General features: G+C 39.8%; 1 protein-coding gene across 4 annotated transcripts in view; it reads right to left on the bottom strand.

Annotated features, from left to right (window-relative positions):
* LOC117422380 (tau-tubulin kinase 2-like) overlaps positions 1-26,226 on the bottom strand; it is a 73,326-nt gene extending 47,100 nt beyond the window's left edge. For 2 of the 4 annotated variants that reach the window (XM_034927740.2, XM_058987242.1), the window contains exons 1-3: positions 25,895-26,226; positions 6,740-6,889; positions 3,495-3,642 (exon numbers count right to left, since the gene is read on the bottom strand). In XM_034927740.2, the coding sequence (XP_034783631.1) occupies positions 3,495-3,642; positions 6,740-6,808 (217 nt within the window). In that variant the 5' untranslated portion in view covers positions 6,809-6,889; positions 25,895-26,226. Of the gene's footprint in view, positions 1-3,494; positions 3,643-6,739; positions 6,890-24,661; positions 24,833-25,894 lie in introns of all 4 variants that reach the window. The other 2 variants (XM_034927739.2, XM_058987241.1) reach the window with 2 other exon arrangements.
* Between the last annotated feature and the right edge of the window lie 112 nt (positions 26,227-26,338).

The raw sequence follows: 26,338 nt of genomic DNA, 5'->3' as shown, positions 1-26,338 counted from the left end.
ATTATGTACTTTACATGCACACTGTACTGTACTGGCATGGGGCCTTCCTGCATCTTTATTAGGACTGCAAAGATTCCAGACTAGAGAAAATGATCAGCCAGACACGGTGAAAACTGGCATTGGATACTTTACTTTGATTGGTAGAGAGTTCAGGATGAATCACATTGGAACAAATTAATAATTTTGCCCTTTCTAATAGCAGTCATCAATGCCCACTGGTAGGAAGGGCGCTAGGTAAGGTTGGTGGTACACTGTCACAGGGATGGAGCGATCAGTCTTGTGGATCACAGTGTTGTTGTTTATTTTTGAATATCCTTTTTGTTTGGGACTGCAAGACCACCGTTTACATCCCCAATACCACTGATGGTAGAGGGGATAGCCTTTTAAAATAAACTAGACTGTTTTATTATTATACTGCCTTTGTGGACATTGACTTTCACCAGCACCACCGCTCACATCCCATTTAAATGAATGATGACCCTGAAACGAGGGGAACTATAAAACCAAACAGAGGTCAACTGAGATCTCCACAGTGAGTGAAGCACATCTTCATCTCTGCACAATGCGTGTGAGCAGAGTGCTGGGTCTCTGCTTGCTGCTATAGCACAACACCTTCCACTATCTGTAACACTGACACTATGTGACACAATTTTTGTTCCTGGGTAGTAAGTGTTATTTCCTAATTGCTTATGCCTCAAAAGTATAGAAAATGGATATTATTCCCCACAAACTTTGCTTTTGTGACCAGGACAGTGATATTTTGAAATGTACCTATTTCCAATGAGAAAACGGCCGAATTTGTGTCTTTTCGTTCACATAAAGTCAGAAAAAAACAACATATGAATCCAAATTAACATGTATTTATACTAAAGTAATACAACAATGACTACAAAAGATTTAGAAGTGAGTAGTTTTTCGAGATTTACAATTATACTGTAAATCTTAGGTAAGAAGTCTTGAAGGTACTTGAAGGCTGCCGACTCCTTATCTAGAGCTCTTACAAATTGTTTCATAAGGCCCAATTTGATGTGCAGTGGTGGCATCAGCACCTTCCGGGGGTCCACCAGTGGCTCCCACTTGACGTTGTTCCTCCCCACAGAGAACTCGGTCCGCTGTGGCCAGTCCCGCCTGTGGTAGTGCGCCTTGGTGTCCCTGCTGTCCCAAAGGCAAAGATAGCAGGGAAACTTGGTAAAACCGCCTTGGAGACCCATCAGGAATGCCACCATTTTGAAGTCTCCTATGACCTCCCAGCCGTACTCATCATACTTCAAGGCGTCCAGCAAGGTCTTGATGCTGTTGTAATCCTCTTTGAGGTGCACCGAGTGAGCCAGGGGAAGAGACGGGTACTTGTTACCATTACGGAGCAGCACGGCTTTGAGGCTCCTGGATGAGCTGTCAATGAAGAGGCGCCACTCATTCTGGTTACAGGCGATTCCGATTGCCTCGAACAGACTAGTCACATTGTGGTAGAAGCAGAGCCCATCTTGACGGGTGAAGAAGCTGGAAAAAGGTTGGTGACGCTTCCTCTGATCTGCGACTTGCACACTTTCATCCAACAAGTTCCACTGCTTGAGCCTAGACGTCAAAAGCTCGGCATTGGACTTGGTGAGACCAAGATCTCTAATCAAGTCGTTGAGGTCTTTTTGGTTGGGGTAGTATGGGTTTCTCTCCTCAGCTCCACCTCTGAAATTGTCATCTGGATCTAGAACGTCTTCCTCGCTCTCTGACTTGCTGCTCTCTCTCTCCGGAGGAGTGGGTACGGGGAGCTCATGGCAGTGTGGCACCGGGGCGATGGATGAAGGAAGGTCCGGATACGTGATAGCAGGTGCATTCTTGCCAGTCCGACGTTTGGAAGGGTCCACCATGCAGATGGTGGACCCTTCATGGCTCTCTTTTCCCCTCTGTACCATCCTACAAAAATACATTTATTTCACCCATGACTAATGTGTAAGAGATTCTCGCAACATTTTTCATATATGATATATTTTTTCAATAACATTGAAAATTGTAAAACATTTTAAAATTAAAAACTTTTACAATTTTTAAAATTTTAACAAATTTTATAACATAAAATTCCGAGCAACAATTGTCCATCTTACCTTCCAGAGTTTTTTTGCAGTGCTCGCAGGTGAAATGAGGTGCCCAGGGTTTGTCTTGATCCCCGACAGGCATGCCGAAATATGCCTTGTAGGCCTCACACATCTTAGCAGATGCTTCCACTGAGTACTTTTTCGCTCTTGTTTTGATAAATTGGCCGCAGACATAGCAAAATGCGTCTGCCGGATGCTTGCAGCCTCTTGATGCCATCTCAGAAAAATGCAGATATGTATCCACTTAGGCAGCTGGAACTAAACTGAACTGGTGGTCTTAAGGCCCCTGTATTTATACTACTATTTATATTACTGGAAAGTTCTAGACAGTTCTAGAAGTTATTCCAAGTTTACTCAGCACTGAATCTATCTGGAATGTTCTGGAAAATAGGTAAATTTCAAAATATCACTGCCCTGGTCACAAAAGCAAAGTTTGTGGGGAATAATAGCCATTTTCTATACTTTTGAGGCATAAGTAATTAGGAAATAACACTTACTACCCAGGAACCAAAAAAAAAAAAAAAATTGTTACACGGTGTAATGAATTGAATACTATAACCTTTCATCAAACCAAAAGCCATAAAAAAGAGGTCAATTTATTCTTCTGATTTGAGCATGTGGGAAAGAGCTTAGCATCACCACAGCTGGGCACTATGAAGAGATATATTGGATTGGAAAGGGAAAGGAAATTGGTTTAATTCCCTTGGAAGTTGCAATAAAATGATACATTACAAAACCACTCTATTCAACACATCTAAGAGTTTTGTTTGAAATGGCCTGGTTCCTTTTTTTAAGATCATTAATATTTACTTGAAAAGAGTTGCCTTTCACATTGCCATACACCTGATTGGGTATTCTGTAAATCACAAACGCTGGACAAGAACTGATCTGAATTTTTCAAAGATGCACGTGTTAGTCAAACAGTGTGCAGAGATGACATCACAAACAATATTACATGTACGTTCCGGCAACATGGACTCACAGCTTTTGCTACAATGATTTGCACTGAAGCACTTTTTTGGAATATTCCTTAAGTGCTTTTCTAAGTTAAAATGAGAATGGATTACATTTGAACATGACTGAAGGAGTTTGTCTGTAACTAAGGATAGTTCTACTGTACCCCCAGGCCTCATATGGATGCTGGTTTTTGAACTAGAAGATTATTTAGGAGATGAACACCCCGTTCAGGTGAGCTGTTTTAGAATCGGAGTGTACAACCTTTATAAGGTAGCCCTTTATACCACAGAACCAGTTATAAGCTAGCATGGTTGTGGCTCCCATTTGCCCTAGAATGTCATTCCACTTCCACTTTCATGCTCATTATAAGGTGGAAGACAAATACTAAGGTAACTCTGGCCCAGATTCTGAAGTCCTAAAGGGAACGGCTTTCATGGAAGTGCTCACCTTGCAGCTTCTTCAGCACGGCCACCTCCATCTTGAGGACCTGTTTTGGCTGCTGTGCCGACTCCACTTTCAGAGCCACACTCTCGCGGGTCAGCAGGTCCACAGCCTCGTAGATCTCTCCAAACCCACCGCCGCCAATCTTCTTGAGCTGGGGAGCACAGAGGTTGGGGGGGGTGGGGCGGGGGTTAGAACTGACCTTTCTGCACGGACTGTTTTAAATATGCATGTTGGCAGCTCTCCATGGATGCAAAGAGAGGCTACTTAATTTAAGATTTGCTCTGTCCGAGTTTAATATAGTAGATTATACGTATTTCAGTTTGACCATTTATGATTTGAACTAGTAGGGAGAGTTGGGGGCTCTGTTACAGTACAGAGGGGTACAGATTGAGGGAGACTTGGGGGCTCTGTTTCAGTATAGAAGGGTACAGATTCAGGGAGAGTTGAGGGCTCTGTTACAGTATAGAGGGGTATGTCCACAAATGTCCAAAAAATTTTTTAAAGACTGTACCGATACTGCAGAAATGCAAATAAAGAAACAATAATATTGTATTCCTTACTGATCACCTTGCTATAGCAATATAAATCCTCCCAACTGTCTCCTAACACAGAATATTGTACTTATTATTAGACTTACCTTCCAAACATTCAGTTGACAGACAGGTTAGGTTGAGGGGGACTAAGACGACACAGACTAATCCTAAAGACAGCTACACATCAGACACCAAGCGACGAGTGAACATGTGCAGCGATGCGACAAAATGAACAGAACCTATATCCTTCACACCACCGGCGACGCAGGGACAACACCAGGGCGACGCAAAATAAACAGGATTCAATCCTATTTTATGCAAGTTTGTCACACGACAACTAGGGAATTAAGCAATCAGAGAACAGCTTCAATGCACAGTACACCAAGGTGAAGCAGTGTCCAAAATGATGGAATAAAACTTGCCATGGAAAAATAAAGAGAGCTTTATGACAAATATCACTGCAATTATAAAGATGCAGAGATGAAAGATAATATATGGGAGTCCATTTCGAAGCAACTAGATACCAGGTATACAAGATTTATTGCTATATATTCTGAAATACAGTCAGAGAAGACACTCAGAAGAAGATATTTCCACATCATGTTGATGATTACCTTGATTATATTTTTGTCAATAGCAATTTTAGAGTTGTATAGAGCTGGCAGTTTATAAATGTGTTGCATCGCGTCTCTGTCGCTTCAGGTGTGTATGGTCATGGCACTGCAAAAGTATCTTTTCACCTGATGAAAAACCGCACCACGTCTGGTGTGTAGCGGTTTAGGCTTATTCACCAGTCACAAACACACATTGCAAGTAAGTGGATTTAATTGCATGTTTTTTGTTGTTTTTAACTGAATACCCATTCTCTCTGGGCATGTGTTTCTGGCAATTCCCAGGCTGTCTACAATTAAATGTACTGACATGATCCATTCTCTAGCTACCGCATGCAGTTTCTTCACAATTGACCATTGAGACGACGGGAACCAACAAAACACAAGAAGCTTAATAACATGTGAACTCAAACTGTGCAAAAAATGTGTATTCTTTACACATTCAATTAAATATCATGCGTAATTCATCTTCTTTCAATGCGTAAAACACCCTTTACACAGCTTATCTGGAGCGCTATCTATTACCGTCACTGTTGATCTCAACTGTTCCTATATGAATGAAGCACATCATGTTAAATGTGTATTTCATTTTTAATGGTATTTTTTTCATAGCATTCGTAAACAATAAAAGTGGCAAACGTCTCTTGCCATGCTGTACTTCCTGTTGAAGTGAGTTGCTTCTGGGAGTCCTTGTAGGAAAACCAAATCGGAAAGTATCATTTTTTTCAGACAATGACTCTTTCTGAGCGTGAACAGAGCAGCAGATTGCATCCAGACCTGAATTTTAATGAGCAACATGTTCCTGCTCAGACCTGTTAGACCATTCTAGATTCCAATTACCTCTCCAAACACAGCCTAATCGTTTTTAATGAGAGCAAACTACCTTTGAGAGGCCTGGAGTGCTTCAAGATGGGGGTGGCAGTCTCCTTCTAGAAGGCAACAGCACTGCCAAAGAATGGAAGGTCAGTAAAGACTGGTGAAGACTGAAGCAGTATGTCTGTTTGCAAACCAACCTGTGCTAACCTGTGGCCTCTTGTAAAAATGTTATTCTTATTTTAAAACTCCAGTTTCTTTACTTTCTAATACTACCAATTCACTTAATCACTTTTCATTGGAGCTATACAAGTTACTGTCACTGGTGAATCTGTGAGTGATTGCTTTATTTTCCATGCTTTATCATTTCATTACCAAAAGAACATTGTGGCCTTGTTGAGAGTCCAACAGCAAGCAGACTAATCCCAGGGCTCAGAAGAAAGAACTACAAAGATAGGCAGAGGGACTGAATGTGTGTAGCCCAGAGCAAAGAAGAATTAGGGGGGTTGACTGAAGGAAGTCAATCTGTACCCCTCTTAAAAGAAGTTGACAAAGATAGTCCTAGTCAATACTGTAAGCATAGCACAGAAACCAGCACTAGAGGACACAGTTGGAAATGAAGTGGAGACAGACCTACAGTAGGACAGAGAGTAGGAGACACTTCTTTACACAGAGTGGTGAGGGGATAGAATGGGTTATCTAGCCATGCTGCTGATGCAGAATCATTGGGATGATTAAGAACGGACTTGACAAAGTTTCGAGATTAGTCAGCTACGAGGAACTGGATGAGTGCTGTTGGGCTCTTTAGTCAATTTTCTTATGTTCTTATGCAATTTCTTTTTCTGGTGTGTGCTGCATCAGTAAATTAAAGCATTGTCAAGTTCAATCTCTTTATACAGATAAAATGAATGCAACTGGATTGTGCTGAAGAGACTGGGCTATTGTGGGCTGATTCATGTCTATCCCCGGGGCAGGTACAGCAGAGGGTTGAATTTACTGCACATACAAGTTTGAATTGAAATATAATTTATTGCGCTATCATTACCTATCTGGTATCTGTCATCTATTTAATATTTCTTTTCTTTCATTATCACTATGTAGAGAATACCGGATGCAAATGTTTCATTTTGTTTTCATTTTGCAAATCTACTTCAAAGTAATCTAAAGGGACAGTAGAAGTCTCCACCTTTCTGTCCCTCCGTTTCTGTGAGAGCAGAAACTGAACTTGAGTAAAGAAGAAACACACTCTTCTCCAGGCGTTCATCAATGAAAATGATATCTGGCTCCTTACCACTTTCCATCGCTCCTTGACCAGGACGCCGCCGGTGAGGAGGTCAACCTGTTCCCCTCCCCCGCTCATCCTGTCACCACGTCCCTTAGGCGCTATCCAGATCAGATCCCAGCATTGGGCTCTAGGGGGCGCCGGTCAGCCAACCACTCACTGTGGAGAAAACACATATATAACCACTGTTTCCACTGTTAAATATGACACCGTTCCTTCATGTATTTATGTATTCACTATCCCCTGCTGGGGGGTATAGTGGAGGAGGTCAGCCGCCACACTTCACCGGTTTTCACATATCTGCAGAACCGCTTGAGAATATCAGATTCTGGGGATATAGGGGGTGTCTGTCTGTCTGTGCATGCGTCTGTCTGTGTGTAACACCTACATTTTTGCATACTGTATCTGAAAAACCGCTGTTGTTTAAGTTATTGCGAGTTCTCTGCTTTGCAGACTGTAATAGGGGAGATCTGTACTGACTGTCTGGTGTATCCGTGGTTCTGCAGGAAGAGGGCAGCAGTCTCGTAAGATCCGCCTGTCAGTCATGGCGATGACACAGAGAGATGGGGAAGAGGGTGTGTGTGCTTTCCCTCTCTCTGAGTGGCTGAGGGGTGTGCCTTGGGGGATTGCTCGGCCCATAAGAACTGCGCTTGGTTGTGCATTCGGGGGCTGTGATTAGGAATATACCGAGACAGTTCTAAGCAGGACAACGAGAAGCTTAAAGTGCAGATTGTTTCTGTACAGCGGAGCATGGAAACTGCGACTGAGGAACACAGCCAGCCTTGTATAAACCATTTATTAAAATCTCTGGTTATGTACCCAAGGGGACATGTGTAGTGATAGGGGAACCTTGGCCACCCTAGTGTATAATGCACAGTGAAGCGTAAGACGGAGACCCGTGCTGACCGGCATAGCGGCAGTGGGGGCACTGCGTAAGCAGCACTTTTGTAGTTTTATTTTCCTTTTTCATTTCACCTTTGGTTTTCATTACTATTTTTGAGCACCTGTGAGTGCGCCTGCCTATACCTGTGTTGATAACCTGTGGACCTGATTACCGTTGCCGGTATACAGGCCACAGACAACAGCGCCCTCTGTGGGCTAAAATAAATACAAAAGAAAACAAATAAAACTGGTGTTTGCAACTACAATCTTCTGTCTCCCGTGTCAGTGAATACCCGCACCCTTCCACACAGACATTAAAAGAGATGTAATTGTAAGTGACTCTGCAGCTGATGCATAGTTCACACACCCTAGTCTCTGTAAGTCGCCTTGGATAAAGGCGTCTGCTAAATAAACAAATAATAATAAAAGAACATTTGAAAACTGGAAATGTTCAGCCTCATGTCACACTCACAATATCCACACTGGAGATGAATGAGCCCTTTATCTTTACACACCCAGAACTGACTAGCTTTACTTCCAAATGTTAAATGTTGTCTCATTGGAAGAAAAGTGTACAGAAAACTTTTCCAAGCAAGCATAATATGAAAAAGCTTATTCTTTTAACGACTTTAGAGATAATATGCAGACTACTTGGGATCTAATTTAGTTAGTAGTTTTGTAGTCGGAGCACACAGATTGCTGGCAGGCAGGCTTCCCAATGACAACTACCTGATTTGTAGCTGGGTTCACAGGAACAAAGCAGGCTTGATTCAATGGAGGCACAAAGCAGCCTTTCCTCCCAGACTGCTCTGTGCTCTGTTCATTTGAGCTGTAATCTAGTGATAATGCTGCTCAGACAGAGGGTTCTGATATAATGCACACCAACTCAAAAATAGGAATACAACAAACAACAATGCTGTTTTGTTTTCTTTAAAGGGAAGTCTCAATAGGCCAGTTTACATGTTGGTTTGTTTCATGTGAATGGACAATGCGTGTGAAACCTGGCAGGGGAAGCTTGTGAAAATGTCCCAAAAAACAGTCTCAGTATTTTAACATGAAAGTCTCAATTCCTTGTAAGATTCCAGGAAATGCTCGTGAAATCAACGCCCACTTACACATCTAAAGTTTCTAGTGAAAATGTTATTTAGCTCGTTCAAGTCCTTTCCTAGCTGCTATAAAAGTCACATGGGAATACGTAAGTTACCGTGGTCCAAAGATGGCAGCAGGAATATTAATGTTTTGTTTGTAGTATTTCCTTTATCAGATTGATGTTGCAGATAACCCCACTTTTTTCTCCATTTTCCCTAGAACTTTGCATAATGCTAATCATACACGGATCTAAATGTGTTTGTAAAGTATCATACAGATTGTATTTACACAAGTTCCTGTTTAAAACTATTACTAAAAATGTTTGATAAACTGCATCGTGGGCTTGTGAATCAGGTGGTTACAGCTACTGTACAGTACTTCAGAATACACTGCAAATAGCTTTCCAAACAACTGTCAAAACATCTTTATTGTAAAGTACTACTAAGTACTATGTTTAAGTGTGTATAACTATACTCCCATGCAATTTCTGTTAGTTACTTATGTCTGATCAAAACCAGAGTCCATCCTCCACTTACGTCCGTTGGAGCGATGAAGAGACACAGGTGTTAATATCCATAAGGGAAGAGGATATGATGAGGCAGCTTGATAAAGTGCACAACACGAACATTGTTTAACCCACTCTCAAAATAAAATGTGGTGTGGAATTTTCGCAACTTATTTCTTGGGAATCAACAATACTACTCAATATTCCAATTCTTCATTAAGCAGAAGCAGTCATACAAGTACAGCGCAAATGAGGATGCTATACTTGGTATAAAGAGATACAAAATAAGCTAATGAAACAAAAATGTTACATAATAAAATTACAACAAAAATAAAGATAGCCGTGCATCTCTAATAGCAGGACCCTCTTCATATCGCTGTTGTGCAATTCTTGCTGGAGGCTGAGGTAGCTGTTCCTCTGCTTGCCTGAGCACCTCCTTACAGTCCTGGCACAGATTGTGCAGGATACAGCAGGCTGTAATAATTTGGGGAACAAGCTTGTGGTTCACTTCAGTATGCTTCAGTAGTATCCGCCCCCTCCCTTGCAATAGCCCAAACGCCTGTTCAATGACCACTCGGATTTGGCCCAGTTTATTATTAATAAAGATCTAACCCCTAAAATCTATTTTTTTTCAGCGTTTGCGCTAGGAAGGAGAAGCAACCCTCTTAATCATAGCAGCAAGCAAGGACTCATTAGAGCCTGTATATATGTTATCACAAACTGAAAATGTGAGGGAAGTGCCGAGATAGAAAAAGATCATAGTTAACTAGGGGATAGAGTCCAGGTAAGACAAAAAACACCTGCATGAGACTTCCCCTTTAAGCCCGGCACAAACAGGCGCGGCGCGGCACGTGAGGCATTTTGCCTCCTGTATCGCTGGTATGGCTTTCATATGGTGTTGGACAGATAAACACAGGACAATACCGCTAGTACCGCAGTGCCACAGAGCGATACCGTCGGTGGATTAACCAATCACAGCCAAGTGCTGACAACAAGAGCTTGCCAGGAAAAATCATGAATGAAACTGTTGTCTGGAGGTGTCCAAGCACCCTGAAGGGTTGATCCCTCCCATATTTCATACAAGGACAGGCAGGTCAGTATTTTATACATCGCCCCTGATGAGCATCCTTCCTGTAGACAATTTGATACTGTTACCACGTTTTGCCTTTTTTTTTTTTTATCATTTCTGTAGTTCACTATTTTTACTAAATAACTGGCTGTAAAAGGATACATTTTCTAACAATAGTAGTAGGCTACGTGCTGTCAGTAACTTATTGTATGTTTATTATTATTATTATTATTATTATTATTATTATTATTATTATTATTATTATTAATAATAATAATAATAATAATAATAATAATAATAATAATAATATTATTATTATGTTTCTAAGCTGATGGCTCATTTCATACACCTGCATATAGATGATAGAAAAACAACTATGATAAAAACAGTGTTTTTATTTAGTAGATTATATGGAGGGCATTACATGGCCAAAAGTTTTGCATCACGCCCTATAGAATCAATAATGTTACGTTGGCATATTGAAATTACATATTGTTTTGTAGTTTTCCAAAAATTGAAAAATGTGACATTTTGAAATGTAACATGAAATACTGTACTATTCCAGACTTTTGAGATACCATTTTGTCATATATAAAAAACACAGGATCAACACAGCAGCTCTTGAGCCTCTATTTAAAAGTTTTAGACAGCAAAAAGTAAACAAACCAGATTATTATCTCACATATCACACAGAGCTCTTTTTCATTTGCCATTTGTGAAACTGCTGCCATTTAGTTAAACTGCTAAAAACTATTCTGTTTTTCAAAATTTCTAAATAATTGTTTCAAGTAAATTTAAATGCAATGTCAAAATACATCTAATATAGGTATAATACTACTACAGTACTGAATTCCAGTAGTAACAGTGTAAACCACTGACAAATGGTACTTGAATGGATTTAAGAAGTAACAATTAGCAGAGTAACTGTGGCACTGGCACAGTAGTTTAATATTAGACACACCTGCGCATACATCACATCGGTGTATTAGTCACTCCACCCTTTTCAATGGCCCCGCAAAAATGCTTAGAAAATCTAATTATACAACGGTTTTTACGGTGCTCTTTGGAAGAATTTAAATAATAAAAAACACATTCTGAACTGCTACCAGTTCTTTCGTTAAATAATTTACTGTGTGCGTTGGGGTAAGTGGAAACTGGCACTGCGGCAGCTTTGTGAAATAGCTGGCATGAAAGGGTTCATTTTCCTTGTACATGAACAAGACACATCACAGAGAATACATATTTGTACCAGGTATGAAGCCAATATCTCAAACCGGTACTGTAGGTCTTTATCATCCAGAAAGCAAAAAGTCAAATGAGTTTACAAGAAATCTATGAAGTTGCCAGCTGAAATGGTTTAGGAGTTCTAGCTTTGTAGAAGCAGTGACAGCAGATTTGCAGATTCACACAAGCTGCCCTTACGAGGGGTCTTAATCCATCACACCTGAAGTGCAGAAAGAGGGTACCCCGCCCACACAATAAAATGGTTTCACAGACCCGGATTAGCACTAATCTTGACCTACACAGAGCCTTAGTAATTGTCACATATGGGAAATTAATAGAGGACTTAATAGCTGTGTCATTTTTAAAAAATATATTTTTCTGGGAAATAATTATATATTTAAAAAAATGAACATACAGTACACACAGAAACACAGCGACAATGAAAAACATGCTTCGTTTAACAAACAAAAAAGCATTTTACACACACCGTTTTACTTTGTTCCTTTACATAGTAGCCTATGGCAGAGCACAGAGATGGTTTAAATAATACACTCTCTGTATCTAGCGTAATTACAGAGATCAAACCAGCACCAGAACAAAACAGTGAACATCTTCCTTAGGGGGGACACAGTATGTATCTGTATGGAGTCAAAGCAGTGTTTCTGAGCTCTGGAGAAAGATAGAGCAGTGCTGGTCTCCTCCTGGGGTTTATAAAGCACCTCTCAGTACAAAGAAAACAGCCTGGAGAACCATGCCACAGGGAACCATGCAGGGAAGCAATTTCTGTACTGTTATACAATCTGTACTAAAAATAACAGCTATCAAATATGAACTTCAACAGGTAAACAGAGATATTAACAGTGCAAGAAACTACTTAGAAAAACATTGAAACTGCCTTCCTCAAGCTGGGTGTTTCTTGCTGTAGTTACCATTGTTTTATTGAACTGCCTGTGTAGTCTTCTGTTTTATTAAAAACAGCTGCTTTTTCACAGACATTCACTGAAAAATTCTTCTCAGGTTTGACTTATTTTGACTTATTCCAGGAAATCCATGACTACATTGGGTAGAATGTCAGGTTCTAGTTTTGTATAATTGTGAGCTGTTCTCCTTTCCAATAACAGGAGTCAGTTACAGACTAGAGGAACATTTGACCCGAAGTATACATTAGTTGGCATTCAGTCAGACGGATGGAGAGATGCCTTCACATACCCCCAGTCTTATACTGTCAATAGCTAAAGTATGTCCAGTCCAAGAGTCACCGCAATTGATTAAACAGATAAACAGACAGACAGGGTCCACATCACCCCAGATTCAGATCCATTTAATAACTTGTGCTAAAGAAAGTTATTTTCATCATAACTAGATAAGCAGTTGTCTCGGTATATTTCAAAATGTAAGTGTGAAATGCATACATACGGATGATCGGACAGACAGTATCCCACAGAGCCTAACTCATTACCTTGTGTTAAATAACATCCCTAGCAAGCATCAACATTTTTCAAGGAGGAACTCTATACTATAGATCAATGAAAGAAATATAAGCCTGCACACAAACTCCACTGTCAAGCCCTGAGAATGTGTTGAAAAGTATCTCACTGTGATATGTACAACACAGGATAGAGAAAAGGTCAATCGGTTTGTTCAGGGTGTTCTGTAAGCATTTAATAGATGTGCTAAATAATATTTTTCTTTTGCTATAGATATTAAATGCTATCAGCTGACTCCATGAAGACTGTAAGTACCATTGTGCTCAACAATCATTTGCTTCTATAATCGCTATATTGTTTTGGATTTCTATTGATGAATTTACTAATTTAGTGCTTCTGCAAAGATTTAAACAGTAGAACATCACATCATAAAACTCCCAAAACAATGTGGCAGAAAGTGGACAACACCTATACTCAAACTTGAAAGAATCATAGAATACAGTTCTTATCTCAAAGCATGTGGTCTGTATCATTGATATGACCAGAGGGTAAAAAAGTCAAACTGTTCGTATTTACTAGAAAGCACAGGTAATGGAACTTTAATGAGAGAATTATAGAATGTATCCATGTTCCAAACATTAAGACTGCCGTCTGTACTCTGTCTATACGGCCTACATCTAAAAAGTCAAGGCAATTATTTATTCAGGGATTGCTAGATTTGTAGGGCACAGAGGGTTGAGTTGGCAAAACAGATAACAAACTCCCCATCCCCAGTCATTCTGCCTTAAATCCCTATACTTGGATGGTGTATAATGTATTTCTGTAATAAAAAGCATGCTTGCTAACACCACGTCTGATTTGTTACAGTTGAATCCTGAATATCAAGAGCTGCTACCAGATAGCAATGGCTCTGTTAAAATAGAACAACGAATTCCCCACATCGTCTCTCCACCTTGCTAATGCATGAGCATTGCCTCGTGTCCTTAATTTTCTAATAACTCAAGCTGACTGTAAGTCTGATGGGAAATAAAAATCAATGGAGAGTCTGCACTGCTGATGGCCAGGCCAGCGCTTGCAGAAGCAGTAATAAATATCTCCTGCCTTGGGGACAAACCCAGAGGCCAAAGACACTAAAACAGCCATACTGTAGCACTTTCACGTCTCAGAAACAAAGGAAAGGTGGGTCCGGTCCGGTCAATACTTGGACTGGGGATCTCAGGAGCTGCAGCCACACTGTAGCACTTCCACGTCTCAGATACAAAGGAAGGATGGGTCCGGTCCGGTCAGTACTTGGACTGGGGATCTCAGAGGCTTCAGTGGGCTACAGCTCATTCAGTTGTGGTCGGGATAGGGATTTCTATTGGACTCTATTCATAACTGAGCTTAAAAGAGAATCACAGCATACAACTTTACATTGAAGGCAGTGTGTCACATTGTGTGATCTTTATCGCTCCTGTGTCACGGCTGACCCCGAACCAGTTATTATGTGTAGTAAGAAATTGGATTCCTTTGCATGGAGAATTTCAGTGGCTAGAGTTCACGGCTCCTCGATTGATTCAGATTCAGTTGTATTAAGTCTGCCCACTAATAATGTAGAGCAAAATAGGTATTGTGGTGTTTGCAGAGCCGACCCGAGCTGAACCCAAGACAGAAGTGGAGTCCTGCTGGGAACGAGCTGAAACATTGGACATGGACTGGATGATTTAAAAATGAAATGTATTAATGAGATGATATGTGCTGTAACCATTTGTAATGTTTGAATAATCTTTAGTCTGTAACAAATACTGTAAAGTGCTCTCTCTGTAAGACCGAAAAACAGAATCTGGTACAACTTGATACACTGGCCGGCCTTGAGCAGTCTCTTATTAAAATTGGCACGATTCCCAGAATTTAGTGCTGAAATCTCTGTTAAGACTTTTCAGCTTGACTACAGAATAATGCTGTACTAATAGATGTATGTTAATATGCTTGTTTTAAATGGTATAGATTGCTGTGGTAACATATAATCATAGGTAGTGATAATTATTGTTAGTATGAAATACTATGAACAATTTTTATGTATAAGATCATATGATTCACTTTGCTTAATATGATAGCATACCTGAAGCTGTTTTCTATCAAGATGAGCATAGTTAAAAACGGAGTCCTAATTCAATGAAAAGAATTACTGTGTGCTTACATTCAAGAATTATAACTTCTGAATATAAAGGGAAAAGGAGTTAGGAGTATTCTTAAGGGAAAGAGAAAAACAGAAAAGGATTAAAAGACCTCGCTTTGAGTAGGTTTCTGCTTGTAATTCAGTTTTAAAATAAGTAGGTGAGTAAGAACAACCTAGAGTAAAAGCAGACTCTAACTTAAGAAAATAAGCATTGTCAGAAGATACACCACAACTAGAGAGCAGAAAAATTGAATAAAATCCTATTGTAATATTGCGGATATACTGCTGCTAGCAGAAAGTAATAAGGTTAGCAGCCATACGCTATAAGAAGTAATGTACTAGTTTGACTCTGAAGTTAAAAGACGCAGCATAAAAAGATGTTGTGTTTAAAATACAAAATAAAAGGATTGAATAAATAATGAAGAATAAAAGCAGGAGATCGGTTTTAGGAGAGTAAACTCTATGTGACCTGTCTTCTTGAACTCTCTATCAGCCTGCCCTTGGAGAAATTAATATTAGCTGCTGGAAGGCCTCTTTGGTGGGAAGAAGCCGGAATTTTTTTTATCAGAAGGCTTATAGTATCGGGCCGGACTGCAAAAATAGGGAGTTAGGACGGATGGTCTTAGCACTTAAGATAGTTAGTTGTCGGGCGGAACAAGCATGTAAGATACAGGTGTAAGGAAAGTTCTAGGGAACATTAATCACTATTAAACTTGGCAAGAAAAGAGGTGTCTCCAGCAAGCTGGTTTTAGCCAGTATGTGTATAGCTGAAACATACAGGGTCATCTGGATGTCAATTAAGTTCAAGCTACCAGGGGCCCATAGGAGAAAAACATTACAGCTTTACAGCTCAGTAAAATAGTTAGGTTTTCCATAAGGAGAAAACTCTACATTAAAAAGATATAAGATGGAAGTTCCCTATAATACCTGCTAAACACACACCTGTAAGGAAAGAATGAAATTAATTTGAGAGTGAGATGACATGAGGGAATATATTTTTGAAAGCCAAGTTCATGTAATCAATTATAATCATTATAACTATAACTGCTATATTATGATATAACTATTGGTGTTGCATATATTCAAAAAACACCACTTTTCTTATATTGGTGTTGCATATATTTAAAACACCACTCCTTTTTATAATGCACCCATATTAAGTAGTGAATCAAGGTTGCAGGGATTTTGTGAACTCTGCTTCACCTAACTTTTCAGATGAAGGAGGGGGGCCAAGAATGAGTGGATGAGAACATGGGCTAGTGTTGATTTGTTGGCATATGACTTTAATTGAGTCTGAGGAGTTGGTTGAATTCTTTAGAGATTACTGTTTGCCAAGAGATAAGGACTGTCAATATAGATTGATGACTGGATCTAATTGGGGCTTCCCATTGCTTTCAATGGGACGAAAATTGTATAAAAACCCTGGGCCGATCACACTGAGACCACCACAATCAAGCTTGGCAGAGCTATGTGTGGTCCATCCTTTGCAGATCTCTACAGAACAGTCCTTCTCTTTTGTTCACGCTACTCTTCCTTATAATAGGAGGTAAGCATATTAATGGTAATATTGTTATCTCGCATTTATTGGTTATATTGCTATGAGGTTTTGAAACAATGTTTTAGTATTAAGAGTGTTATATTGAATGTGCTAAAATATAGCAGTGGGTGCTTGTAGGCTTTGTGCTTAACCAGCCTGAGGGCTGCACTGAATACATATAATTGTATTATGTTATTGAAGTATTAAATGCTGAAGCTTGTAATAAACTTAGGATTGCTAATTATTGTTACATGTTTTCGGGTTTTGGTAGTATGCGCAAACTACTAAACCAATATTAAAGGCATTTTAATAAAACGAAGGAGCGCTGATGTTGCTCTGATTCGTGAAACTTTGAATAAATGAGTCTGAGTGATTTTCTTGATTAAATAAAAAGGTTTTAAGGACACACCGCTCGTCCAGTGCTCGAACATAAACCACTAGGAGTTTTAAACATCTCTGTCCTCCTTAACGTCTCCCCTGAGTTAAGAGTGTGTGCAGAGCAAATAATATAATAAAAGAGAACGTGAAAAGTGAAAACGTGACACCTGCCTCCAGTTGTGGCAGCAATATTACCGTATGTCAGAATATCAAGGCTAAGTTCAAACATATTTTGCGTCAGGCGTTACAAATATGCAGCCGGTCTCATCAATGGTTTCTAAGACGGCTGCTGAGGACTACAAAATTGTTCAGTTTTAATTTTTAGCACTTAGTTCTTTAAAAAAAAAAAAAATCAAGTTTCTGAGGTACTGTACTGTATTACTCCTTAATTAAATCCTACCATAGGTAATTTTGCATTCAGAATGAAATGATTTAAATTTCTGGAAATTGCCAAAATGCCATTTTCAGTCTGTAAAAATCAGAAGCATAAAGCTAAGGCCCTGTCCACACTACACAACCGATCTCGAGAACCGTACTCGAAACCGCTCTAATTAATCCAGCTCAAAGCGTCCACACTGAAGTACCTTTTCATGTTTAGTCAGGCTTATTGCATCCACACACCATTAGAATAGTTCAGTTACAATTCCCAGCAGCGCAACGAACCGTGGAAATTAATACGATAGTATCCCACCATGCACTGTATTTTATTTTAAAATAATGTGTTATGACCCATATTAAGAGGTCCATATTGCTAAAAATAAATATAACAAGTATTGTGGAAAAAGTAAATCCGAACACACACACACACACAAGTAGGGCTTGAAGTATTCAGATTTTATTTTTAATCAGGTGAAGTCCCTTTAAATAAATTGAGCTGATTCTGTTTTATAATTAAACTCAGAAAAAGCTGTTAATTACAAAACAATCTTTGTTTTTACCTTCATATCTTGCCTGAGCCTAATTCTGGTCCTTATAATTTTATTTCAAACAGAGCTGACAAATTACGTAATTTGTTCATCCCCGATCCTACTTTTAACTCGCATTTCATTTTTGCAATCGCCTAATTTAACGTTGTGTTTTTGTTATTTTCCCCACTAGTTTAACAGAGATGTCCTGACAGATTTTTTTAAACATAAAAATGAATAACTAGTGCGGAGTGTACACTGATAGCAAGTCCTTCAGGCGCCTGCTCTGAGTATTTCGCCAAACATACCACAAAGCATTTTGGGATATTGGAGGATACACAAAAAAATGTAGTTTGGTATTACAGCGTCCACACTTCTGATAAACCGCACTACCTGATGTGATCTAATTAGAACCAGACTCGAGACTACCTCCTGAGGTGGTCTCGAGTCCGGTTCTCGAGTACGGTATTAAATGCTGCGCAGTGTGGACGCAAACCGTATTTAGCACTTTTAAGCCGGCTTAAATGCAACTAATACGGTTTAAAGGAATAGTGTGGACAGGGCCTAAGAGTACGCATTTAAGAAAAGGATTGTTTTATCCAGCAATATCTATACATATGAAGCAAATCTATACATATTGGAGGCAGTGTGGTCCAGTGGTTAAAGTCCAGGGCTTGTAACCAGAAGGTCACCGGTTCAAATCCCACCTCTGCCACGGTGTAAGAAAGTCATTTAACCTCCTGCAGATGAGATGTTAAATCAATGTCCTATTGTAAGTGACACTGCATATAATATAAAGCGCTTTGTGATGGTGGTTCACTGTGAAAGGTGCTATATAAAGACATTATTACTATTATAAGGAACACATTTCAGATAATCCCTTAATCATTTAAATTATACAAACAAAATTTGAAACTTTGTTGGATTTATACATTTATGGAAAGCTCATATTACACAGATTGGCTTGCTAGATCTCTAACACTGCATAAGATATGAGATCTACACATCTCTATTTTAACTACAGGAAGTGACAAAGTAAATCAAAAGGGGGAGGCAGAGTGAACCCCAGTTTTATAACTTATTGTATCTAATCTATTACCAGATAGTAACCTCCATGTGGTGTTGGAGGTCTGTACAGAAACATAGATAGGGGGGCACTCGAGTGGCGCATCCAGTAAAGGCACTCCACGTGAGTGCAGGATGCGCTCTATAGCCTGCAAGTCGCGAGTTCGAATCCAGGCTATTCCTTTGCCGATCGAGGACGGGAGCTCCCAAGGGGCGGCGCACAATTGGCCAAGTGCCGCCCGGGGGAGGGAGGGTTGGTCGGTCAGGGTGTCCTCGGCTCACCGCGCACCAGCGACCCCTGTAGTCTGGCCGGGCGTCTGCGGGCTTGCCTGTAGCTGCCCGAGAGCTGCGTTGTCCTCCGACGCTGTAGCTCTTGGGTGGCTGCATGGTGAGTCTGCAGTGTGAAAAAAAGCGGTCGGCTTGACGGCACACGCTTCAGAGGACAGCGTGTGTTCGTCTTCGCCCTCCCGAGTCAGCGCAGGGGTGGTAGCGGTGAGCCGACCGTAATAAATAATTGGCCATTCCAAATTGGGAGAAAATAATAAAAATAATTGGCAACGACTAAATTTAAAAATAAATAAATAAATAAATAAATAAATAAATAGAAATGTAGATAGAAGGGCATAGCTGGAATAGTCCTGTATGGGATCACAGTAGCTTCTCCAGCCAGTATTTTAATGGCAGTATTTACTACCGTGACTCTCAATCTCTCTAACCCTAACCCTAACCCTTTCATGGCAAGCCACCCCAAAGCGCTTTACAAATCAAGCAAAAATATAACTATAATATCAAACATTAATTACAACAATTAAAAATACTAACAATTAAAATATAAAATGTCTATTTTCCACAAGCTTGGAAAAAACAGTAGGTTTTTAAAAGAGACTTAAAGACTCTCGGTAGAAATGCATTTACAAACTTCATATGTGCAGCTTTACATGATAAGAAGAACAAGCCCTCATTGGTATTCATGTCACAACAGAGACTCACCAGCAGTGATTGTGTTTAACCTTCAGAACTGAGCAGGTATACATAACTAAATTATGTCGATACGTAGTACAGCGCGATCGGTAAAATACCAGCATATGCAATTTCATCCCAATCATTAAGGTATTGTGCACAGCAGCTCTAGGGTATCAGGAGCACAGTCCGCAAATACAAATCAATCTGCAAAACAGTGGTGCCATCTGAACTCCGTTGGTAAAGTGTTGTACCTTGACAGTGAAACTTGATCACAAAGGCATCTCAAAGGAAATAGCAGTGCTAGCACAGCTGTACACAAGGATTGCAAGCCCTGAAGTGTCAGTTTGTCTAACAAGTATCTAAGTACTGTAACATACATCCCTCTGCCACAACTGTAATTACAAACGTAGACTGATCAGGGACATGAAACGGCACCATGATCTGTATCTGCAGTGTGTGAAAATGCAAGTCTGCTGTGCATACGGACAGTCCTCTCAATAGTATGATAGAGAACAACAGTGATAAAAAATATTTTACTACAAGAACAATCATTTTTGCCTGTGAGCAGGAACACGTTATCCAATGGCAAATCTTTTAATCTCATGCCTCTGGAATAACATTACGTTAACATTTCAAACAACAGAAAAGAATATAATGAGGGGTTAAAACCGTTATTCCACAACTTCAAACATATAGGAGTAATCAAGATAAGCACGGATACATTGTTCTATATGGGTGGGATCTGTGTACAGTAGACAAAGGGTGGGTATTGTTTTAGGGGTTTTATGGGATGTGTATTAAATGTTCTGTATATTTGCCAGATTCAGCTAAATGTGGTGCTTTGAAAACAAAAAAAAGTAATAAAAAATGGACATGCAAAATAAAAATAAAAAAGATAACAAATGTACTGTTGTATCACAATTGTGGTGTGTGGTACATTTTGTGCTGTACACGGTATAGCTATACTATGTAAAAGCATAACATTTCTACGCACAGCTGCCTCCAATAGAGCTCACTCCCTGTGGGGGAAACAGCTCATGCAGTCACTAAGATTATCTACGCCATTCGAGTGACAACTGCATGGTTAAGACATCCACTGCCGAGGACATAAATAACACCCAGGTGTCACTGTCACTATAGCCTTCACTCACAGACTAGCACAACAAAATCTCATGACAAATGTCTGCTGCTTATCAAAACCAATGAAGCTGTTACCACGTTATAGCATTGGCTCAGCTAATAAAGTGATAATACTGCCCCAATGGAATAAGAAACACATTTCCAAGGAAAATAAAATTTGGGCAATTGGTTCTGAGTATAGCTTTAATGGGCTCGATCAGAGTTCAGAGGTCAGAGGTCAGAGGTCAGAGATCAGAGGTCAGGCTCATAATGCAAAAGCAGCTCATTGTGACCTAGATTCAGACACCTCTGGCAAGGGACCCTTCTCTGTCTCACAAATGGATGAGTAAAATGTGTGAGCTTTGTAAGGACTGTACATAGAGGTGAAACATTTCCTATCACCTGGGATATTTTACCACAAGACTCTTATTTTACCACAAGACTCTTATAGCAGATACTGTATGTTTCACAAAATGGCACAAAACCCATTCTTGCACTATAAACTGCATTAACGTACTGTCACCCAGTAGCCCCAGTTAAGAACAAGCAGGACATTCTACACCTACAAAAAGTATTTTAAAACCAGACACTCTGATAAGTAAAACATTTCTTTTTTCTGAATTTTGTTGTTGTCTTTTTTGCCTAATTTATTTTTTCTCTGAAAAAGTAAGTCATGAAAATAAAAAGCATGCAATAGAAAAAAGCACAGACGAAGCAACTATAATTTTGGTTCAGTTAACACATGACATGAATCAAATTAAAAATGTAAACCACATGCACTCTTCATTTCATGAATTAGTATTACCCAAAAGCCGCTTTTTAAAGCTCATTGATTTAGGCTGTATGTGTGATGGACATGGATTTTTCATACTGAAATATAAAAAAATACATTGTACAGAAAAAGGTTTCAAAAGCAGAACTGTGCATTGTTTTTTTGAGGGTGTTACTTCTACAAACTGATATATAAATATTTGAATATTTCTCCCAGTGAGATAAGAGGCTCACGTCTTATATAATAGCATACAGCATTCCATAGGGACTTCATTATCTTAACAGTATCTCATGTAACTCTTGTCTTGGTTGAATTAGTCATCCTACAAGTTTTACACTGTATTGTTTTATTCATGTCTTTACCCTGAAGGTCTAGTGTGGATTTGTGCAATACTCACTGCATTATTTTACCCTGAAGGTCTAGTGTGGATTTGTGTAATACTCACTGCATTATTTTACCCTGAAGGTCTAGTGTGGATTTGTGTAATACTGTATACACTGCATTATTTTACCCTGAAGGTCTAGTGTGGATTTGTGTAATACTGTATACACTGCATTATTTTACCCTGAAGGTCTAGTGTGGATTTGTGTAATACTGTATTGTCACAAAGACGGCCGGAGTGGGTGGCGTCAGACCAGAAACAGGAACACCAGCGACAGAGAGATGTGGTTTGGTATAAGCTGGGCGCGTGATCGCGCTCAGCATTTAATAAACAGAAAATAAAAGGTTTTAACAGACAAAAACACGGGACACGGCACTTCACGCCAAAATAAAGAGACAAACAAAACGGACTATACAGTAAACAGACAGTGCACGGACAGACACACAAACAAACACGGTGAGTTTTAAATAAACAAGTATTGTGCTGGTCCTACCAGCACGTAATAGCAATTGATATTTAAATGTATTTCTCCTTCTCTCTCACCCGTTCTCCACTCTCTGAACACCTAACCACGAGTGACTAAACGTGCATCTATTTATACTGTTTGTGCTGGGATTCAATTACTAATTAATTATCCACTTGAATCCCAGCACGTGAATTCATTACGTGAAACCCCGTGTTCACATATTATATTTTAAATGCACGTGCGTGATGTGCAATCCCATGCCTAAATACAAATATACACTTTTTAAATACACGTGAAACACAGACCCGTTTATATCCTGTGTACCAATGACTATACACCAACATTAACACACGCACGCAACATACAAATGCACACAGTGACGGGGCACATTGCCACATGTATACACTGCATTATTTTACCCTGAAGGTCTCGTGTGGATTTGTGTAATACTCACTGCATTATTTTACCCTGAAGGTCTAGTGTGGATTTGTGCAATACTCACTGCATTATTTTACCCTGAAGGTCTAGTGTGGATTTGTGTAATACTCACTGCATTATTTTACCCTGAAGGTCTAGTGTGGATTTGTGTAACACTGTATACACTGCATTATTTTACCCTGAAGGTCTAGTGTGGATTTGTGTAATACTCACTGCATTATTTTCTGTGGAAGGCAGGGGCATCAAAACAAGAATCTCAGATTTGCATCCCTCTAAAACACTGAGCCTGTTTAAAACATATATTTCTTCGTGTTTTGACCCCAAGCTCCTTTGACCCTAAGTTCCTTTAGCACAGGGCTCGAATCAGGAGTTTCAATTCCTGGAAAACTTCCTAAATTAGCTACTTTACATACTGCGTGCAAAGCAAAATCCTAGAACACCTTTTTTGACCAGTGCTTCAGTTTAGAAAGGGGCAGTGATCAGACTGAAAAACAGGACACACTAAACATAGATGGAGTACAATGCTGATAGAATCAGGCAGTCCACTAGCATTTTGCATAATGTACGACCGATTCAAATATTTTCAAATGTAACCACATACTGTAAGAAACCATTTTGTTATCAATACTGGATCACAGTAAACATAGTTCATGGATTGTTCATGTTCTCACAAATCCAAACTGCTTAGTTTTTACTTAACTGAAATAAACACAAGTTTTTAATTAACCCTGTACCCTACCGAAATACCATACAAAACGAAGAAGAGAAATTACAAATCTGTGCTCTGGCAGCACCTTGTGGTTTCATATTTTGGTGATTCTGTGTGTGTGCTTTTCCCCGGATTGTGTTAAACTAAGGTGCTCTGTCTTCTGTCCCTCAGGGGTTTGTTTTTGACTTGGTTAACAGCTGGGCGCCACTGAGGCATAATATACAGAAGTGAATGGGCTCCCAGGGGGCCACGCAGGCAGGCAGGCGCTCATAGACACACTCATATTTATACAGAGCACTGTGAAACATCATCATCTGTTCAGATGGATCACATTTACTTAAGTTTGGAGTCAATAACAAGCAGACAAAATTAATTTTAACAGTGCAAAAAAGACCAAATGCCACAAACTTGAAAACCAGGTAGCCTGTTGTGTGGAAGTATCCCGATGCGGTAATCTCAAATTAGGGGATTTTACCTACAGCCAATCCTGGGATTTAAGAAATGGCCCTGGAAGCCTGGAGCAAACCCTAACCCACACTAACCATGAGCTAAACATGATGAAGGATCCTTGTCATTCATAGACAGGCACTGTAAGTTCTTCATGGATAGTTGTTCACACACTAGATCCAGAGTTTGAAATTGGCATTGTGTGTCTGTACTTTTTGCTGTTGTTGTACCCATGATAATGAAAACACACCAAAATGTAAATTTTATAATGTACAGTATATCTAGCAATCCAACCCATTCAAACACAAGAATATAATTCACTGCTCCAAGATACAAACCCATTCAATCCACTGCTCGTTTACTGAGGTACAATGCAAACTGTTTCTGTAAAATTACCGGTTAGTAGCACTGGTGATGGATAAGATCTTGACAATCGATTCCTATAAATCAATCCTGAGCAGACAGCCAGGAGCCCCAGCCACACCTCTGTGTGTAGCCTTCAGCACTGCTCCTCAGCTGGCATCAGTGAAGCTCACACTGGGGTGGGGTATCCAGCTCAAACTACATCTGAATAATGTAAAGAAACAGAAAACAACAGTACGATAAACTATGGAACATGAAATAATCCATAGAGTTATTTCAGTGTCAAATTGAACATGATGGTGGGATTGCAGCTTTAATCTGCAGGGAAGACAGGAAATGCATGCCAGCTGCAAAGAGGCCATAGTAAAAACCAACCCCATAAAAAAAAAGAATTATTTCAAAGAACTCCGACACCCATTTCACAAGTCCCTTTAGCAAGGTTTATAAATAAACACATATATCCAATTTACAAAGGGACAGCTGTTTGCGTGCCAAACGTTTATATACAAAAATAATGACACAAATCATATATAATCATGACAGATTAGCACGAATTCGGTGTATTATCAGAACAATCAGGCATATGGCAATCTGGCATAGTTTTGTCATTTTTGACGCCTTACTGCGGAACACCAAGACAGTCTTTAATCTTCCAGCCCAGTCCGGACTATGAACCAAATACCGGTAATGTAGAAGACATATGCATTCGTTTTAAACAAAGACTGTAGCATATGCCACAGCTCCATTCCGTGACTATTATTATTATTATATTTTTTGTATGCGTCATCTGTTCACGTTACGGTGCGGGCGACACGAGGGCATGCAGTCTATGCACAACGCGAGTCTATGGTATTGTCTATGTTTTTAACTGCGCTGCCTCTGTCATTGGTTGCCATTGTGAAATAGATAAACACTGCCTTCCATAATAAAAGCACAATCCAAACCCGGTAGGATTTTTTGTTTAATTAAGCATGTACTGGCGAGAGACGCAGTTCTGCACGCGTGCGTGATAATTCCACTATCACGGGTAATATCTGTATTATTAATTGTCCCTTGTGCTAGTATGTGTCATTGTAGAGGCCAGATTTACAGTACCGTAGTCAATTAAAAAGCAACATCGGTCACTTTGCTCTCTCTGTACTCTGTGTTTCACAGACGACCTTGGAAGATCTGAAAACAGATCCACACCCATTTAAATCAGACGGGTTTCCATCTGAGTCCATTTTATTTGTTGTCAAACATTATTCTGAGTATAATTTATCCTACCTCTTCGCTGCTCCGTCTTACCCCTCTGTATTGAGGGAGTCGGGTGTGGTAAACCTTTCCGATCTTTTCCTTACAACTGCTGACAGTCTGAAAACCCCATCATTTCAATTTTAATCACAATTTTCCACAGAGCGTCTAAGTTCCAATAAATTGCTTATTGTTGTTTATGCTGGTTTTTAAAAATCGTCGCTTTTCTCCTTCTCGCTGTCAGATCAGCATCTCCTGCAGCTCCGCGGTGACGTCAGCGATTACCCTCGCAACCAGCATCCTGCGCGCGCGCGCCCCCCGTACGCCGTCGCAACAGCCGTTTCGCGTTCATGCGCGCTAGTCCAACGTGACTGCGCATTTGCTATTGGCCAATAGAAGATGAGGGCAGGGTCCGAGGTTACATAATGATTGGTTGGTTCAGTTAGAGGCGTTGGCTTGTGAACGCTGCTAATGCTC

This window comes from Acipenser ruthenus, chromosome 15 (genome assembly GCF_902713425.1).
Source record: "Acipenser ruthenus chromosome 15, fAciRut3.2 maternal haplotype, whole genome shotgun sequence".
Taxonomy (NCBI): Eukaryota; Metazoa; Chordata; class Actinopteri; order Acipenseriformes; family Acipenseridae; genus Acipenser; species Acipenser ruthenus.
This window is presented reverse-complemented; position numbering and strand designations above follow the sequence as displayed.